This window comes from Rhea americana, unplaced genomic scaffold, assembly GCF_003343005.1.
Source record: "Rhea americana isolate MKP2758 unplaced genomic scaffold, rheAme1 scaffold_11, whole genome shotgun sequence".
NCBI classification, from domain to species: Eukaryota; Metazoa; Chordata; class Aves; order Rheiformes; family Rheidae; genus Rhea; species Rhea americana.
This window is the reverse complement of record NW_028185150.1, coordinates 4134901-4155365: the sequence shown is the minus strand read 5'-3', so window position 1 is coordinate 4155365 and position 20465 is coordinate 4134901. Positions and strand designations below refer to the sequence as shown.

At 36.4% G+C, this 20465-nt stretch overlaps 1 protein-coding gene across 2 annotated transcripts in view; it reads left to right on the top strand.

Moving 5' to 3' along the window:
- The window catches only part of NTRK2 (neurotrophic receptor tyrosine kinase 2), a 200038-nt gene that overhangs the window by 75010 nt on the left and 104563 nt on the right, over nucleotides 1-20465 (top strand). Inside the window, exon 12 of one of the 2 annotated variants that reach the window (XM_085313173.1) lies at nucleotides 2112-2183. The exons of the other annotated variant lie outside the window; for it this stretch is intronic. Within the exon in view, the coding sequence (XP_085169299.1) occupies nucleotides 2112-2183 (72 nt within the window). The remainder of the gene's footprint in view (nucleotides 1-2111; nucleotides 2184-20465) is intronic. 2 annotated transcript variants of the gene reach the window in all.

Below are 20465 nucleotides of genomic sequence, written 5' to 3'. Positions count from 1 at the left end.
GTTATATTGTAAATCTAAGGGGAGTCCTAGATTCTTTTTTTTAATTGCAGGAAAAGAAACAATGTTCCACTAATGGGAGTGGAAACCTTTCTCCCTGTAAATTAGCTTTCCTGTTTCAAGAGATAACATATGCAATCGCTCAGAAATACAGAAGACTATCTCATTTATACTTTTATTTGGAATCTCGTTGGTGTTCTCTCATCCAAGCTTTTTCTTCCAGAACAGGCTACTAGAATACAGGTTAGATAGTCTGAGGAGAGGCAAGGGAGGCTTTTCTCTCCTGACATAGTTCAATTTTCATGTAGACATCACATTGCTAAACTGGATCTGCTTTTAAAGATATAAATTTTGTAGCTTAAAAGTGATCTTTAAGAACTGTTGACTTGGATGGAGTGAGCTGGATGTATTTGCAGTAGCTGAAAAGGTTTTGCAGTAGCTGAAAAGGTTGTTCTGACATAATTTTTATGTTGGCTGAAGAATAGCAAATAAAATTTAAGGCATTGTTTCTTTCTTCTCCTGGTCCATAGGAAAATCCAGATGGTGTAAAAGTCTGCAGCCGTGACAAAATTCTGAGTTATCATAATAATTTTAGAAGCGAGCTTCTGGAGATCAGCTTTATTGTAGAACATTATGAATACAGTTAATCATGCCTGTTGAACACAATGGATCCAACTTTGCTGTGGGTCATAATCCTTAATCTGTCAAAGAATGTGCACAGTCACTTTATTCGTTCTACAGACATTATATTTAATATGGCTCAAATCAGTTTTATATGTACTGTATTGATTTTATGCTGTTCATAAAATGCTGGTAATAGAAAATCTATTTCTATTGCTTTTCTTTGTGGGTCCAGGACCTTAATGTTAATATGATTTTGAAGGAAAAAGCTATTCAGTGACTCAATCTTGTAAAGTCCATTGGAGGGAATTTGCACATATATATTTGCATATATGTGTAGCTACAGAAATTTTAGAGGAATATAATTTAATTACATGAGTTAAATTGACCCTTGCTGTTTGGCTGGAGTTTGCTTGTACTTGTTATTTACTTGCAGATGTTTGGCCTTACATTGAATTCATAATGTATGTCCAGGTCTACTGGCTACAGATCTGTTGTCTTTGCATGTGAAGAACAAATAACTATTTGAAGAAGTTACATTTTTGTTTATAGTGTTCCCAGTTTGCACTTTATAAGTTCGTATTTTCCAACCGTGAAGAATATTTAGCACTAGTATCTGAGAAATTGGGATAGAGAGGCTTGAATTTGCCAAGTCTTTTATTTATAGTCATTGTGCTCCTCATGCTGAACTATCCCCGTGTAAAGCAGAAGGGGAGACCTGTTGTCACACTGCACTGGTACCTCCTGTGCTACGGGCACAGCAAGGGACTGCCAGGGCCTCTGAGACAACATACAGCTGCCTGGAGAAGTTTCAGACAGTACAAGCTGGTTAAAGGTTGATTCGGGTGCTGGGAATAAGGAGTGGGGGCAGGTGCTGAATGAGCTACTTTGATAGTAGGTCTTGTGAGGATTTTTTTTTAACGCAGTGAATTAATGACTTCACTGTTAATAAGTAAGGTTTTTTGTTCTGTATATGATCCCCAACAAAAGCAAAAACTCCAGACAAAACCCATAAACCCCAGGCAAAAAATGCTCCRTGCAGTATGACCAAGGATTGACCCTTGACTTCTGCGGGAGCTATCCGAACATAAGGTTTGTTTTTGGAAGCCAAGGATATATAGCAAGAAGAATTTGGCCAGTGACTGAAGACTTTCTCTTCAGTACCTATAAAACATGATACTACAATTGTTTCCTAAATGTTATTAAGCTGTGCTGGCTTTCTGTACTTCTAAAACACATGTACAGGATGTGTCTAGTCGAATCCAGTCCAGAAAATATCAGTTAATAATGACAGCCATCCTCATAGTATAGCTTCGTAACTGTCGAAGATGCGAACTGAGAACAGTCTAGAAGTATCACAGTGGATGATTTCTGTCCTGCAAACTCGGATGGAAGATACAAYAATTAGTAATGTAAATGTCAGAAAAGAGTAGACTTGACAATTGCAAAACAAACCTTTGACACTGCATTAATGATAATGCATTCCATTCCAGTTCATGGTGAAGTAAAAGGAGTTGGTCTGGTAGATCAAATATGGCTTTCATTGCAAGACTGCGATAATGAAGGTGAGATGATAAAGCTATTCAGACTCCTAACCTATAAAGAACAATGATTATCTTGTTTTTATATATACTCCGTGAATTTGTGGAATTATTTCCTCTTAAAACTGGAGGTCTGGTGTCATTCTAACATACTGCACTTACTTTTGGTTTTACTTCCAGAATATATTTTTGTGTGTGTGCGTGTATGCAAAAAAACCACACACACACACACACACACACACACACACACATTATACATATACACGCATACGTACACACACACAAAATATGTATCAATCACATATTTGAGTGTATACACACACACATACGCATGTTTCTTGGTAAAATATATGCAGTCAAAATTGTGGAAAAACTAATGATRTGTTTTAGGTTCCCCTATGAATCTGGGAAATTCCTTCTGTGTGAATGTCAGGGGGTTTGAACAGAGCTTAAAAAAAATGATATTCTATTGAAATATTTGATAAACTGGGATGGACTAAATACTAGTATGAGAATGAAACTTGCTATGTTGTTTTGCTCTTAGAAATCTGTTGTTGAACAGGACTTGGTAAGAATCCATTTGGTATAAGCAAATCCCAATATCATGTTTGGACTAGTGTCTTTAGACTAGTGTGTTTGGGCGGTGGGGTGGGGTTTGTTCGCTAACATTTTCTCAGTCAACTTCTTTTCCAATCCAGGACTRAAATCACAAGAGCTCTCAAATACTTGTTGATTAATATGATTTTCAGAGAGAATATCAACAATTGCTTTCTGCTGTATTAACATTGTTTTATAGACCAAGTCTAAATAATTAGAATTGGCCAAATACCAGACTTTTCTGCCAAACATTAACAAAATACAATTATTTTGATTTTTTTAACAGGTTGCATTAGTTCACATAACTGACTCATTCCTTCTGTTCCATTACATTTTAAGTAATCTGAAATAATTCAGTTCTGTATTATCAGTTAAGTGTTCTCCCTGGAGAGTGGGTCTAATGTGTGGTTTGTAAATACTGTATCATTTCACTTGCTTCTGAGGCAAAGCACCTACCAACATTTAAAGCTATGGGTATACCAATAAAGCAGATGAGGCTAGGGTACATTCTCTGCCCTGAGGAGAAGGTATGGTTTTTGCACCTATGTTTAAAACTCTCTTCCCTGTCTTCCATCAGAGTGGCCTCTTCCTTATTGTGTGTGGTAAATCATAACCCATGCTGTCCTTTGAAACTTACCAGGACATTGTCTGGGAGAGTGCTGGTTAGCTTAACCCCAAATGATACCATGATTAATGTAGATGAAATAGTTGTATATTAATAAAAGAAAAAAAAGAAAGGGATGATCATGTGTCCTTACTCAGGCAATGACCAGGCATGTGGATGTAGCTATTTATTCACTGAAAATGCAAGAGGATTTATAGTGACTATGAAGGCTGAAGACTCTGGGTTTCTTAGGTGGTGCTTTGGGCATGTGTGGATAAATTGTTACCAAGTAAAGCATCCACCCCTCTTACTTCCTCACTGTAACCYTAATATGGCTATAAGACCATTTTTTTTCAATGGAAATGGGGAAATTCAGGAAGCACATCTCAGCAATGCAGTGGGAATAACAGCAATAGCTCCATTCCTTTCCTGATTCTGCCCCTACAAAACTATTTGATGGAAATATCTTTGGGATTGCATTTCAAAGCTTGGTTAAGATGTATGGAAAGAAGGGAAAACTACTTCTATTGCTTTGCATACAGCTCAGAAAGTTATGTTTGTGGTACCTCAGTGGTGGCAGACAAGTAGGATCCAAACAAAATGTATAGCATACAGTGTGCCAAAACATGCGGATGAGGAGCCCAGCATCTCCCGTTGAGGGAATGCAGTTTCAAAGAAGAACATAGTCTTACTCAGTTATTGTGAATAGCCTTCCCTGGTAGTTATGGCAGTAAGCAGCTGAACATGGTATCCATTATAGGCTCGTGTCTCTAATTTATTTCATGTTAATTAAGATTCTAATTACATTGTATCACTTAGTAAAACTGTTTACTTTCTCCCAGAATAAAGTTGCTTAATCTTCAGASAAGGCTTTTCAGCTGTAATTTAGATACAGCTAGTCTGTTAAATAGGATATGCATTTAGTTCTGACAAAAAGGTGCAATAAAAGGTAACATTTTTAAATATAAAGASTAGGAGATTCCCTTTTTCCCAAGACATGTTTGCAATACCTTTTTCCTTCTCCATTCCTTACTGTACATGTAAAGAGCATTCCTTTAAACTGAGATCCATTTTGTGCCCATGTGTCTATAAAACTGGGAACAGAAGAAAGCAAATCAAAGCCAACCTGGAGTAAGTGCATTTTYCCTTAAAAATATTCTCCATCTCCTGTTTTTGGGAGGAATCACAGGGAGGTTCACAGACAAGCAGTGTCTTCAGTGTGATTCCAAGTTACTGCAGCACTTAGGAAGGGAAAAAAGTGCCTGGAGTCTTTGAAGAGGTGTGGGACGTGCATATATATACCTCAGTTTGCCTGCAGAATGTATGCCAGATGTTGGAATGGCTTTTTAGGCATGTAAGTCTTGACCATGAGCTCCATGAGGAGATGCTCATTGGCCATACTACTCAGTAGAATTTATCCAGCACAGATCAGCTTTTTAAAGGAAGATCATTAATGATTTCTTTTTTTAAGGAAGATTTAAGCTGGAAGCATCTGAACAGTAATTGCTGTAAAGGAAGGTCATTGAGACTAATGAGGTAAAAAGAATAAATTGTTTTGCTAGAGGTAGTCAGTGATTAACATATGTGTCTTGTAAGAAATACTCAGGCTTCACAGATTCAAGATAGAATGTCATTGAAAGGAAGCTGGATGTTCAGTAACAACATGAGGCCTGTGCTGATCAAAGGAATTGATATTATTGTAGGGCAATAGTTAGCAGAATAATCTTGTTATAAATGGATATATATGATACAGTTCCATGACTCTTATTATACTAGAACAAGCAACTTTATTTCTCTAATTTCTATGTATAGCTTGGCGTACCAGTTCTAGTCAAAAAGGCCATATATGGAATATCTATTGATCTTTGGAAATAAACAAACTGAATTCTTGGTAGAGTTGGCTTTCAGTATTCAGGCAGAGAGAGACAGAACAGTTTCCAAGTTGACAGTGATTCTGTTTTTTAAAAGAGTTGAGACATAATTATGCTATGTCCTTCATGTGCTCTGATCTTTTTGTGGCTGTAAACTGATGCTTGTCAAAAGTGCATCTGTGTAGTAGCATTTCTGTATTTTACATGCATACTGATGAGTATATTAAAAATAAATGCTACGGATGTCATAAGGTAAACAGCCTTTTTTCTTAACTGCTTTGACTTTTCAAGGACTTGCTGGAAGCTTTGAGAAAATGTGCCTTGAAATACTGATTGATCTCTCAAGGTTGAAGTGTTTCATGAAAAGGAACTGTGGAATAACCTGCAGATGTCTAGGTTTTAAAATATGTGTGCAGATAGTAATTGTTACAACCTTCTCTGTGAACTGGGCTTCCTATTAATGTGTGTTTGCTGTGGTTCCATAGGAGCTGCTGTTTCTGCAAAATTTCTGAGTCTGACCAGTTGCTTACTCACACGGTCTTTTTACTTTAACCTGTCCCTAAATTAGAAACTGTGCAAAATATACCCACTGACTATCTCTGAGAGCTGGTAGTTTGAGCTTAAGGTTTTAATGTCCTTSACTCTCACTAATCAATAGCAAGCAGAGCAAGTACAGCATCAGCAGCASTATTGTAAAAGGAAACGTCTGTTGGATATTGTGCTGGAAGACGAGAGGGTAATGACTCTCCTTAAGAAAGATGCAATATATTCTCCTTAAGAGTGCTGAGCACAAATTTTTCATTTTCTGCTAGTTGCTTGGAAAATGAATGCATCTTCCAAAGTATCACCCTAGGGAATAAAATAAATACCCCAAATCACACCAAGGAAAAACAGATTGTGGTATTAAATGTTCRTTGTTGGCAGTGTAGGGGACAGTTAGCCCAAATATTTTTGGTCTCTGAAATGCTGAGTAGACAGGCCAAGTTTTACTATCTCATGATCCTGACTCATTTTACACTGAGAACAGCTTTATAGGGTCCTTTACTAAAGTACATAGAATTCTGTTTGACCCCCTTCCTATTTTTATGAACTTGTGAATCAATGAACGAAACCATTAAATAGATTGAATGCTGCCTGCAACACTAATGTTAATGGCTCCAATTTTATTAAGCCCATTCGGAAATCTCATACAGGTGGCAGCATCCATAAAATGATAAACTATTTATCTGTACCTGTGGAGCATAAATTTAAACAGTAGAAGAAATACTAATAATATTGGAAGAGCATTCTTTATAAAATACTGCAATATTTTGAAGAACTAGAAAGGAAAGTATAAACTCTAAGTTTTGTTTTACAGTAATTAGTCCTCAGGTCAATATATTGTATTGYGTACTGCCTTCTGAGTATAGTACGTAGCTAGAGCAAGTAAGAGAGTCAAGACTCTTCATCTTCATGTGCAAGAAGACAGGATGGATTTTTAACCTTTTTCTGGTCTTAGTTTGTACAATTTCTAAGTAAATTCAGTCCCTGGAAAATCTGATCTGGAAAGAGAAGCTAATGTGAAATTCAGATCCAGATTCTTCTGGGAATTCCTGGCCTGTAATAAGGTAGAGTATGTCCAAGTCTCTGTGTTTAGGTCTTAGGTTTTTGTTTCTTTGCTTTTCTATCCGAGCTTCTATCTTTAGTTAAAAAACAATATATGTTTTTATCATCAGAACTTTTAAGGACATTGATGAAAAATATCATCCTAGTAGCTCACGAAATGTAAAGAATATTTTCTTTTTTTTWAAAAAAAAGTTACATTTAATGTTTAGGTTGCAAAGGTGCTCTGATCCATGCAGAATCTTGAAGAAAAAGGATAGTTTTCTTCAGACAGCTCTATCTTCTGCAGCTGTGTAGGCATTGCTCTAATGAAACAGGACATTCTTCTTCTTTTCGCAGTAAACATTCTCCAGAAGCCTATTCAGGAGCCTCTCCTTGTTTTTCAATAAAAATGAGGTGTCATTTTGTCCTCATTTTGCTGCGGCATTAGCCAGCACTGCTGTTTGAAGCAGTGGCTTAGGACCAAGAAGCAAACTAGGAATGGATTATTTCATTTAATTTTCTACTTAAAATCAGAAACTGACAAATTTGGTAAAAATATCTTTTCAGGTAATGCAGTTGCATCTTTCTTCTCTTTACTTTCCTCCTTTCCCCTCAGCAGTTTGAACTTTCTCCRTATACATCATTGTTCATTTAGAAGAGCTTACAGATACATGTCATGTTATGCTTGATTGCCTCTAAGCTGGAAAAAGTAAAAATGTAAGTTGAATTTTGTTTCAAAATACTGTGTGTGGATCAGAGCACCAAGTAACACTGTTTAGAATAAACCATATGCACTTGGTGAAGAGAGAAAGCATAACGAGTTGTAACATCTTAGGAACTTTTAATTGCACAGCATTTATTTTGCTTATGCTTTCCTCGAATACTTGGATTTACATATGCGATCTCTGAATTTATGCAACTCTTCAGACATTTAGAAACATATTTGAAGAGAAGAATGTGAGCATATGAAAACTTAAGCTCTGAATTCAGTTAGGTCATCATTACAGGAATCTTTTATTTGGTCTGGCAGGGCTGAGATCAGGTTTGAAATGACCAAGAGTRTTCACTAATTTTTGCAGAAGTCATGGGAATATATTGTTTCATATACTGTTGGATTAAAAATGTTCTTGGACAACTAAAGTTTATCTTCTTACTTTGCAATAATGTTCAGAAGACAATCATGTTGTAACAGTTTCCATGGTGAATGACTTACATGAAGGCTTGCAGGAGCATGGGCTGTGAGTAGTGGCATGCTGGAGGTTGGCTGGGACTGGTAGAAATGGAGCCCATGGGTGTGTAGCCATCCGCACACCAGTGATGCTTCCAAATCTGGCAATGAAATGCATTAGGTCTTACGATTCCGTTAACTACTCGGACTCTGAGTGCCAGTACGAGGAGAAAAAAATTAACTTATTCACAAATGAGAAGGATATTATTTATGATAGGCTCAAAGGAATTGATCTTAAAGGCATTTTATCCAGCTACTAATGACAATAAAACCTTAGGAAGTGGCACATATGCTATGTGAGGTACAGGTCTGCAAAGCTCATGAGATAGCCAGTGATGGTACTTCCAGAAAGTCAGTTGTAGGATTGAAATAAAACCCTCAATACTGACTCAAATGGATCCATGTTAATAATGCAATTCATCTTATACCCATGTAGCATTCTCTCTTTGGGGCAACAGCATTTGTATGCRAATTTGATGTTCCAAAAATAAATATTATAACAATTTTGCAATACATTATTTTAAGACTAATAATGAATCCAATATTCAGTTTAAAACTCTCTGAATGAGGAGCTGATACTGGAACTAAAGTACCAGCATGTTTTATTTTAAACTACTTTATATTTTCTTTATTGTCTTGGAGACATTTGCATCTGAGAGAGACAGATACATAGTGTTCCCTTAAAGGATGAATGAAGTTTTGTCATTCCTTGAACAGGGAAGATAGATGGCTTTTTTTCTCTCTTCCACTTTTATTTTAAGTTTTTTGTTTTTATTCTTCAGAGTTCTTTCTTCTGCAAGTGTGAGTGGCAGCTTACATAACAGCAATTTTGGGGAGAGTTTTTTGGCTCTTTTTTTTTTTTTTTTTTTTTTTTTTTTTTTTAATTTTAAATCTTCTGCAGCATTTTTTTTTTTTTTTTTTTTTTTTTTTTTTTTTTTTTTTTTTTTTTTTTTTTTTTTGTTATACTAAACTCAGAATCCAGTGCCCCGGCAGCAGCTCGAGCCAAAACAGATTTTTGCCTGGACCTACTTAACAAACTCTTTTTGAACTCTGAGAAATAGTTCAAGAGCTTGGCAGTTAGGCCATGTCAAATCAGCTTCTAACTACCCACTGCCCATAATATTTTGCCTATATTAGCTCAATTACTCCAAGTAGTCAGAGAACTAGTGCACAGATTAAGTCCAGATTGCCTGCTCATTAGCAAAAAAAAAAAAAAAACTTGGAACCATTTTTTTTTTAAATGTTCCTATTCAGGGTTTGTGTCTTTATATTTCAGCCCTTCTTCTTTGCTTCATTTCGCCTTTCCCCTCTCAAAGCTCCCCCCACCCATGGTAATTCTTCTGTATTTGCATTTGTGTCCTTTTCTTTTTTATGACTTCACCTGGTTGCTTTCGATGTTTCAGTGAATCAAGTCAATACCTTTTTTGTTTTGCTTTCTTTTCTACCTCAAAAAAACATTTCAGTCTTCATGGAACGCTTCATTAAACACAAAACAAGCCTATTTTTTGTCAGGGAACACATAAGAAAAACAAAAGAAATAAGAGCCTGTTGTATAAAGTTGGAGGAATACACCTCTTTCCTTGAGAGTAATGGTTTGGGCGCTCGGAAGGTCTCTAACGCCTTGGATATGAGTCCTAACCACTTGGGCATTTAGTAGAAGTACAGCAACTCTGCTGTTTGTGAATTGGCCTTTAAGATTTGGAAGCCAATGAAAAATGTTCATTGAAATTTGACCTGAAATTTCCAGATTTTGAAGTAGAGTTTAACTACACTTACGGTAAATTAACCAGTTGCTGAAAAAAGTTCCACCGGTCACACTGTTTGTGGCTGGGGAAGAAAAAACGTTTCTGCTGTGAGGAATGCCCTGTCACTTTTGGCCCTGTGTTATAACTGAATAGCTATGATTGGATTTTTGTGCACTTTAAATAATGTGTGAATCCAATTTAGACTGTTAAACCTTTTCCCTTTAAGAGATGCATTTATGGTGATTAATTCCTGTGTCTTCAACAGGACTTGTACGACTGCTCTGTGGGCTTGTTGACTCTTGTAGGCTTTTCAGGTCAGGGTCCTAGGCCTGGTTCTTCTTTACTGGTTTTGGACACTGCAGCTGACTACCAGAGTTAGCTAGTATACATGCTGATGTAACTAAGAATATAAGCAGATGTATGGTCTACTTGTATTTTGCATAATGCTGGATACTGAGTAATAGTTCATCAATTAATAATTTATCAAATGAAAATTCAGAAGTAACTTTAAACACAGCATTTTGGTGTCACAGTGATTTCACCAGAACAGGTAAGATACAAACTCCATGACCAGAAAGCTTTCACCTACAATAATTTCCCTTAGTGTTAAAAATGTGGTGTAGATATGTGTGTTTATGGAGAAAAAAAAAGTGTGTATATGTGTATTTTATATATATATATACTTTTATATATATATATAAACACACTTTTATATAACTATTACATAGTCATATATATGCACGCATGTGTGTATGTATATGCATATGTAAATGTATACACATACATACACACATATGCCCACATATATACATATATATGTATGACTCACAGATTTAACAACACAGAAACCCACAGAGTGAGTCTGAATGGCCTAGCAAATTTGAAGGAAAGGTTGCAACCATGCAGTAGCTTTAAATGTTAGAATACCAAAAACCTTATGATAATTCCCTTTCTCCCTCTGACCCCTAACTTCCAACATCCTTCATTGAATTACCTAGGAGATAATGATTAAGCACAGACATGCAGTAAAAATACTGCAGAAAAGCCTGGAAAAGCCTGTCACCTTTGTATAACCTGTAGAAACAGATCCTCAACTCTGTCAGATGGTTTGCAGCAGGTATAGATGATCATAAAGGTCAGAACATTTTACAAGTGTGCATTTTTTAACGTTATAGTAGACTTTTAGGGCTGTAATATTAATATTCCATGTGATGACGTGGATTTTCAGTGATAAAGTTTTGAATTCCCCCACTAGGAATTTCATGTTCCTGCGATGTGGCAAAACTTTATTAGTTCTATTTAAGATCTCAATGTATGTGAGAGGAAGTAGTATAGCTAACATGGGCCAGAATGATCTAAGCTGCAGTAAAAGCACAGATTCCAAAAATAATGTAGTATTCCTTACAAGTTCTGAAGATACTCATYGCTACATGTGGATATGACCTTACAAAACGTATCTCCTAAATGTCAGTCAACTTAGAGCCTTTACCTCCAGTAAAAACAGTCCCTGTGCAGAAGCCTGGCAGTTCTAAAATGATACATGCTTGCACTGATACTGTGTCTTTGTCTGTGGATTAGTCAAGTCTGTTTTTGTTGGCATCTTACTTTAAATCCTACCAATTGTTTCAGAGAAAAGGAATTTTGCCCACACCCTTTTGGAAATGTGCAGTGGCTCAAAACGAGCATGTTCCGTTTCTGAATGTGCCATCACCTCTTTCCAAGGTGGAAGTACAAAGAGTGCCTCAAGCTTAAAACCAGCAAGAAAATGCCATGTAAATGAATTAGTCATTGTTACTTAATTACTTTTAGTCACATKCAACTTCTCCTAAAACTGATAGCAAAATTCCCCTTGACTTAAGGCGAATCAGGATTTAGCCCTGCATCTTGGGTTGTTCCGAGTGATGTGAAATGTAGATAAACTTTCAGTTCTCCACAAGCTTTCTGAACTTAATGAAGCAAGGTTAAAACAAACAGAACTGCTGATGAAGTTTATGTTTGCAGGAAAATAGTACAACTCACTTTTTTTTTTTCTTCAACTGTCATTAGAACAAGTAATGGTGACTGTCAACAATGATGTACATAATAACTCAGCTGCATCAGATAACAACAGACTGGGTAAGATAATGCTGTTCTAGGAAGTATTATGATTTAAAGTCAGATAGTTGGATTTAATCCAGGGCCAGACATAGTTTTCTTTAAAGCTGTTAGCCTTAAACAGCTAGGTAGCATCCAAGGGATGGGTTTATGTGTTTTCCTCTTCGTCTAAAACAGAACATGACCTGGGACTTTTGCTTGTGTTTTAATATGTCATCACCTTTAAGTTGTTGATTTTTAAGTTCCTGTTGATATTTGGAAACAATCAATTAATTTTAAGGCAATTAGATGTCATTTCCCCCAATTCTACTTTTTTTGTGCCCTTGCAAAGTCATTTAATGACATTAAGGGCAGCAATCTGTTTGGAGCAGGCAGAGGGGATTATACACACAGATCTAAAGTAATTGCAGAGGAACTTAGTGTTGCATTTACAATAATTTGGCGATATAGCTGGGTTTCCTTCGCTTAGTGGATGGAACAGGGCAAGGAGAGAGAACTTGATTGTGTGCTCAGGCTTGTTTTCTGTAGGCTTTTGCACAAGGCAGCRTGCCTGGCTGCTGTTCTCCTGCCCAGCAAAATATAGCCTCTGGTTAGAGAATACTAGATATATTGCTTTACAGCTCAATATGAATATTTTCATATGTTAAAGAAGAATGACGTGCCTTATACATTTTTAATTAATGAAAACCTTGGCCACAACATAGAGCTAATGTTATCTTTTTTGTAAAATCATGTGTAGTTTTTATTTAACTTTTAATGTATGCTTAAAACGCACTTTATGTTTATATATGTGATTGTCAAGCATTCATTTGTGATTGGTCCTTTGTATTAATTTGTCTTTGAATTTTTTTTAAAGCATGATTTCTCATATTTCATTTTGTTTCTTTTAGGTTTTGTTTTATTTCATAAGATCCCACTGGATGGGTAAATGAAATAAGGAAAAGATGAGAGAGGGGCTGTTGAGCTTGTTTGTGGAAGCTGTGTGCTGCACACTAGGGAGTGGACAGTGTTCTTACCCAGAAGTGCCACCTCCCTTGGACTTCTCTGTTAGACATTGATTGTGTTTGGAGAATTCTAGAAGTACATGCAAATCAGTAGCTGTTTTTGCAACAGCAGGGCAAAGCTAGCCCTGAGGCAGCTATAAAACTCAAGAAAGTCCGGAAATAAGCTATCACACTCTCTTCCTATCACCTTATTCTTACTGTGTCCTCAAAATGATATTGAGATGGAATTATGTCACATTATTTCCTCTGTCAATTTTTCCTGTTTGAGCTTAACTGGAAAAATGTTGGTTTTTATAAATAATATTTATCAAAGGTGAACTGCAAAGTTGCTTTTACTTTATTCAGTTACTGTCTCTGCAAAACTCTTCCACATATGCTTAATTTAGTGTKTGTGTAGTCCCATTTATTTCAGAGAGAATGCTCACATACTTAAATTCTTGCATGTTGTCAGGTTATGGCCTTAACTCCTAAAGCAGTAAATTTCAGACCTGACCCTGCAATTTTTATTTATGTATGTGGTTCCACTGACTTTACAGGGAAGATTATGGAGAGTATGAATGTGTGCGTAGAGGAGGCAATACTGTGCATTAGCGCTTTTGGGTTTTGGACCAGTGCCATTGCTTCAGTGCCATGCATGAAGTGAGACTGTGCTTATTCGATATAGTCCTTTAGGTTTGGGTAAGTGTACAAGCCTTTAGTAGKCTGGAATGCTGAGTCTGAGCCAAGAGCAAGAATAACAAACTCTACTGTTGGTCTTTCAGATTATATACTTACACTTAAGGCACACTTAACTGTTCAGAGAGGAGTACTGTAATGAGTAAAGCAAAGCAAAAACATAAGCATTTTACAAGAACAGAGACTACATTTAGACATCAGGTTAGAGATTCATTTTTATGCTATTTAGCTATCATGTCTGGAGTATTATTTGATCTTTTCAATTTAGAAATTACAAGAAAGACATTTTTTTTTGATTTAACTGAAAATTAGTTACAAAGGCTACTGGCAAAAGACTGAGATAAACCTATGTCTTTTTATGAATTTTGATTAACTTTCTGAGATTTGATTTGATTCTAACTGTTTACAATRACATTTAGTAAAAAAAGAGAGAAAATGCTTTGTTCCTTCTGTGATTTCTTTTAATTGTTTTTGCTTTTCAATTTCAGCTATTTTCACTCTTCCACTGAAGTATTCTCTTGTTCTTGCTGCAGTCTTTTTCAGTACACACCATCCTTCTCTTTCTAAAGTACCGTATATTGTGTCTTTGTTTATTCCTATCCTTTTTTATTATTTCTTCATAAACTTACTCTCTCTTTGCCTTTTGAGAATAGTAGCCCCTGACTTTTTACTTACATTCTCCACAGTCTCTCTCACATCCAAGCTTTTTCTTCCTGCTGTGCTTAAGTTTTGGGGAATCTGCATATTAGTCAAGAAACATGTCCACATTTGCATTCTTCTGGGCCTATGTAGTGAGATATTTCTTTTCTATGTCACCAGTTCAGGAAGGGAAGCTGCAATTGCTTCTTCCCTTCTCCAAAATCTGTCCCAAAGATGCGTTTTCCTCTCCACATTAAAGAAGAGGGCAGAGCTGGAAGTCTAGTGGTGTCCTAGGAATAGTGGTGTCCTTGGTCACCCTGTACATACTGCGGCGACTTGAGCAGGAATGGCAGCAATTAAGGATATCCATCATAGTCCCTGTTTGAAGTAGATGTCAGCAAGTGTTCTGCTGTTCCTCAGGAAAATATTAAGAATGTCTGCCTTTCTTTCTCCCTAAGTCTATGTGGAAATGTTCTTATTTTACAGATATACTAACCTTCTTTTCTCCTTACTGATTCCCTTTTAACTTCCTTTTAATTTTTTTCTCAGACTTCTTGCTTCAGTGATACTGAGCTGATTTTAAATCAATAATGTATTATTTACATCAGCAATATTTGAACTAAATTCAGTGGAGTTGCATTAAGCATAAACTGGTCAAAGAACAGAGCTTGACCCAGTAGCCCAGATTCCAGGTTTAAGTTATGCTGGGACAAAGTCAGCATATTTCAGTTATATAGTCACAAATAACTGCCAAATAAATGAGGTGAGAATCTGACCCCTTTTCTTTTGGCAGGGAAAAGACAAACTTACAGAGTTGGAATTTGGCAGGTGATTTTTGAAGTATTTCATTTTTTAAAAGATCATTTTTTTGATTCATAATATTTATGTGCACACAAATGTGCACAGTTATTGATTTGGGATTTTACACTTTTTTAATAACTTATTTTGTAGCACTTTGCAGTTCATCTTTCAGGTATAGGAGTAGGTTTGATGTTCAAATATTCCAGCATGTACTGACACAGTATTTTGGATTTTATGTAATCATGGAAGTAACTTTAATAAATCACAACTGATTTATACCACACTGAAATATATATATTTATATATATATTTAGTAGAATATCCTTCTTACGTATCTTGTACTGTATCTTTTATATTAGTCATTCAGTGCACTATTACTTGATGCAGATATTCACAGAACCTTATGGATTACAGCACATGATTTGTTACTAATTATGTCTTAATGCAGATGTTTAACGCTTGATGGAAAAAGACAACATACTCCTAAAATGTTTTCTTTTCAGTATGTGGACAGAGCCTCTTAAAGCTAAGGAGAGCTAAATTTTTAATGTGGAAATTGTAGCGCCAGCTAGCTCCTGTTTTTCAGCTTGATTGTAAACGATGCTGCTTGTAACTGTGGAGAGTYTGATCTGCCCGAATGCTGTTGGTTTACAAAGGGCTCAGCTAATTACCAAATTCCTCACCTCTTTAAAATAAAGTGAGACTCAAACTAAGAATTGTGCAGGAATCATTAACGTGGCAAAATTTGCTGAATGTCCAGGATTTGATACTAAAAAGCTTTTATATTGTTTTGCTCAGCAATAAAAAAGTCTATGAAATGTTTAAAGGCAGAGGTCTTTTGTTTTTTTGTTGTTATTTTTAAGTTTGCCAGACAAAAAACTAAAATAAAGACATATTTCAGGTATTCCCATAGAAGGGGTTTATTTATATGCTAGAATTGACTTTAAATTGAAGTTCAATGTACTTGCAGAACAGCTGAGATTAGCAGTTGGGCAGTTTGACAGGCTGGTGAGGTGAGTGACCTGAGTGGAAGAGCCACGGGAGTGAGTCTTGGTGTGTGGTGCCAGGATGTATTCAGGTCTCTTAAATAATCCTGTTCCTGCTGAATCTGGTGGAACTTTGATCATGGGCCAGGTCTATGTGGCAGGTAGCAGTGTCACCACAAGGCAGGCCACCAGCCCATGTCCTGCTGGTTGCAGGCTCTTCCTGTGGAGAGGTCTTGGGGCCAACCTCTTTTCTGGCAAGAGCCTTGGGAGCACGCTGCTGGGGCAGGTGACGGCTGCTGTGACACATTTGCATGACAACAGGGGTGTCTGAGTACTTCAACCCATGCAAGGAGCTCCCCAAGCTTTCCCCCACCCCAGTACCAGCAGGATCTCTCCCATACAGCAGTGAAGAAAAACATTCATTTCAGTGGGAGCAAGAGCCTTTGGGGTAGTAGACGTTGCCAAGAAAATCTGTGAACAACTAGTTGGAAACAATTCCACTTCAGATGTTTCTTGTAGGACTTGTTTGCTTTTTGACTGTGAGTGGAAGCACTAAAAAAACACATTTCTGTCCTATGGTGCAGACCCTCTCTAAAAACAGTTTTTCAAAGATTAAAAGGCTTATGGGAATTTGCCATGTAGGAATGACATACACTTCCTACTGCCTCTGCCCACAACAGCATTCATGCAACAGTCCAGTGTGTAAGAGGCCCTTCACACCACCATCCATGACACGCTGACTGTTAATTGTCAGCATGAAGGTCAGTGCTTGACTGCAGCTGTTCAGATGTTTGAAAGCTTGCAAATGGCTTGTAAAGTTGGAGATTGTTATCAAACAAATAAAAAAATGCTTCCTTCCTGGCACCTTTTTTAATTTAGACCTTCTTTTTTCTGTTGCATATTTAATATTTGCAATAATTTGAAAGTTGCATACAATTTGGGGGAGTGAAGTATTTTGTTCAAGTTAATTTCAAGAGGAAACCTAAAAGCTTATCTGAAATTTCTTCCTTTTCTAGTAATTTCTTCTTCCTCATAGTCCTCTGGCTTCTTCTCTTCTTTCAAAATTTCGGTCATTTGTCTTTCTTTCTCTTCTGCTGTTTAGAGGGTCTAACATCCTCCTTCCTGATGTTCTGTAAGCTCTCTTTCTCACAGAATACAAATGTGCATTTCGAAGATTTTACCTGGGTCTCTGAATACCCTTTGGAAAGGCTTTGCTGTGGTTCTGGGGTGGCAGCACTGCCAGTTCTAGTATATAACGCAGGCCCACGTTGTGGCGGTTTAACCATCAGACCTTTGCAGCAAGAGTTCATGGRCAGTTGGAAGTGTTGCAGCCTATAAATACAGCATTATAGGGAGCAGAGAGAGGATTGGCAYTGTGTATTGGCACTGGGCACGTTTCACTGCCCATCTCATTGCCCTGCTTCTGTGGAAATATGTGTGCTCAAATTTTGAAGGTGACTTCTATTTCTGGTTTCCTTTTGTGCATTCAGATACAATCTGCTGTGAAAGCAGAAGTACATTCACTAAGTGGAAGAGATACAGATGTTTAGTTATACAAGTATGTAAGCTGAATGATCAGATTTGTATAGAAGAGGTGGCAGTCTTTCACTCAAACCTCAAAGTTAACTGGAAGATACTCATATTTGTACAAGATTAATCTTTATTTTGGAAATTTAGCCATTCATCAAAAAATAGAGATTGAAAGAGTCTACATTAGGGTATATATTTCTTTGATATGGGCATGCAATCTCCTTTTAATGTTAATAACAGCTGATGGCATCCTTCTGGGATTATATATATTTTTGCAGCTGCAAGGAATAAGTGTGATGGATAAGCACGTGTCCTGGCCTGGAGCAGAGTCACAGGCAGGGCTGAGCCCAACTGCTTTCATTTCAAAGAGGGCAATCCCTTGTAGTCCCTAGAGGCAGCAACTCACAGCAGTGTTACTAAGCACATTATGGCTCAATTTTAAATAAAAGACTCGCCTGCTCAGATATACATTTTAACTGTAGCTTCTTTCCTTGGCTGGAATGACAAAAACCACCATACAGGATTTCAGAGAATTATCTGATCTTCAAGAAAGTAGTGGATGAAGTCATGGCCTTTCTGTGATGGTTTTGATTTTTTTTTTCCTTGATGTGAGTAGTGTAGGGCTCACTCCCTGGGCACGTCCACAAAACAGAAGAAGAAATCCCCATCTCTCCCTCCAGAATGTTTTTAGCACAGCTATTGCACTGGTATTACTGGATTTACTAGTGTTGGAACAGAGGTGAGTTGCCTTGCCACTAAGCAAACTTGAGACAACAGGCTTCTGTAAATGCACTTGAAATGTCTTCCTCTGCCATTCAGCGCCCTGCCTTTTGCTGTTTCTCAACTAAGTTTCAACTTAAAAACGTGGAGAGGGCCATTCTGTTGGTATCAAAGTACAGAACTTGGAAACTCTGCATTAAAGTCTGTTTTTTTCACATGTTGAAAACGTGCACCAAATGATAGCATGAAAATTCGTTCTAACGTACTACCCTTAAAAAAAGAGAGGAAAAAGAAAAGGATTTGCTGTAATCCATCAGCAGGCTGTGTATCTTAGATCTCTCTGTCCCCTGTAGCTTTTCCTGTTGGAACTGTTTCTTGAAAATAGTAGACAATCTTAGTTTTTATTTCCAAATACTGCCATAACAGTTTGGACAATATATACTTAAAAACAAGTGTACTTGATGAACTTATTTTTAACAAGACAATAAAGTTTTATAATTCATTATCATTGTGTCTTTCACTCTCTGTAAATCATTCATGTCTGGTATTTCATTAGTAATGTGTAGTATATTGGAAAATATGTCGGTCTTGGAGTACTTCACCTGCTATTCATTGTTATAAATGTATCTATTGTTGCTTTTATTTAATAGCAAACAGTTAGACTTAACTCCTTGATTATAATTTTATATCATCTTAAAAGGTTTACTCTGTTTAACTGTTCTTTGCTCCTCCCACCCCATCCCCAACAAAAACTTTCAGGAGTAAATTTTCTATTTAATTTAACTAATATGTGTTTTACATGTACAGTCAATCAGGTATGTGTTTATCCTGGTCAAATTATTACTGGTTGAACTCCTTCCATAAGATAGCAAGGTTTACATTTCAGGGCATGCTTCATCTCCTCAGAGCTTTAAGTAGAAAAGAGTTGATAGTTGGATACTAGGGCTGGTTATGTTGGTTTTCCAAACTGTTTTGAGGGAACATCCATGCTGTGGTTTGAGGGTCTGTTTTGTTTTGGGAACTTTGTTTGGTGGGCTGGACCATCTGGGTTTTTTGAAGAACATAATGAATTTATTGATGTTGAAACAGTTATGCTGCAGCTTCAGCCTAAATTTTTTTTTCGCCTCCTTTTTGCTAGGGCATGCCTTCTTTTCCCATGGAGTTGATTGCTGTATTTGGAATTTAGCAGATGTGGATATTGCATTATATGTTTTCTTTCTTGTTTTTTCTCTTTTGAGAGAACAGAACCTCTCTGAGGATTTAAGCAAATCTGCTTTGTATGCCCATTGGGAACTTATAATTTTTCATATATTTGGCACAGTTGTGATGTCACATAGCATATTTGGCACAGATACTCTTTTTATCTCTTCTGTAAAATGTGGTATTGATAATAATTTTTGAGGATCTTCAGCTTATAAAAGAAACAAGCTTAGAAAGGAAATAAGAATATAAGGAGAACTTCAAAAAAGCTTTCAACATGACTTAAGATAAATTGTAATATTGATTAAACTGGTAGACAGCAACTGTTTTAAACAAAGTATTCAAGAAATATAAAATATTTGTGGACATGCATTRCAAAGTAGAAGACTATGGAAAATGGGACATATAGGATATTTTTTGGAGAGCCAGAAGTGTTTTGCATTGAATAMTTTAATATAGGATTTGCAGTCTGAACAGAAGTTTAAGGCAAGAATAAGGAAAAAAAAAAAAAAGAAACTGAGTAAAGACATTGCCCATGAAATTAGGAAGCAAAAAATATCAAAACTAATAGAGATTTAAAATGTTCTTGATTTTAGTATTCCAAATCAGTGTAAAAAAGCAACAAACCGTTCACTTTTGAATAAAAATGAACCTGTAGAAGTAAAGCCTTTATTTTTTTTCCTTTTTAAAGAGAAGGATAAGTACAAATAGCACAGGAATTTATTTCTTGAAAAATTGTGTTTGGTATTTCCATCCAATTTCTTCATTAACATACTGCGAGAGTAAAAAGTTAATTTCATAGGTCACTTTAAGATTCAGTTCCTATTTTAAGTGTAAAATGAATAAATATCACCTTTTGGATAAAATGGTTGATGTTTCTTCCTATATTATGTTTGTAATCAGGTTCTAAAACAAAAACATGAGGCACAAAATCCGCAGGTCTTTGGATATTGTAGTTCATGAGGACAGTTGCAAAAAATCACAAAATTCTGATTACTGATATTCAGATAATTCTAATGAAAGACCTT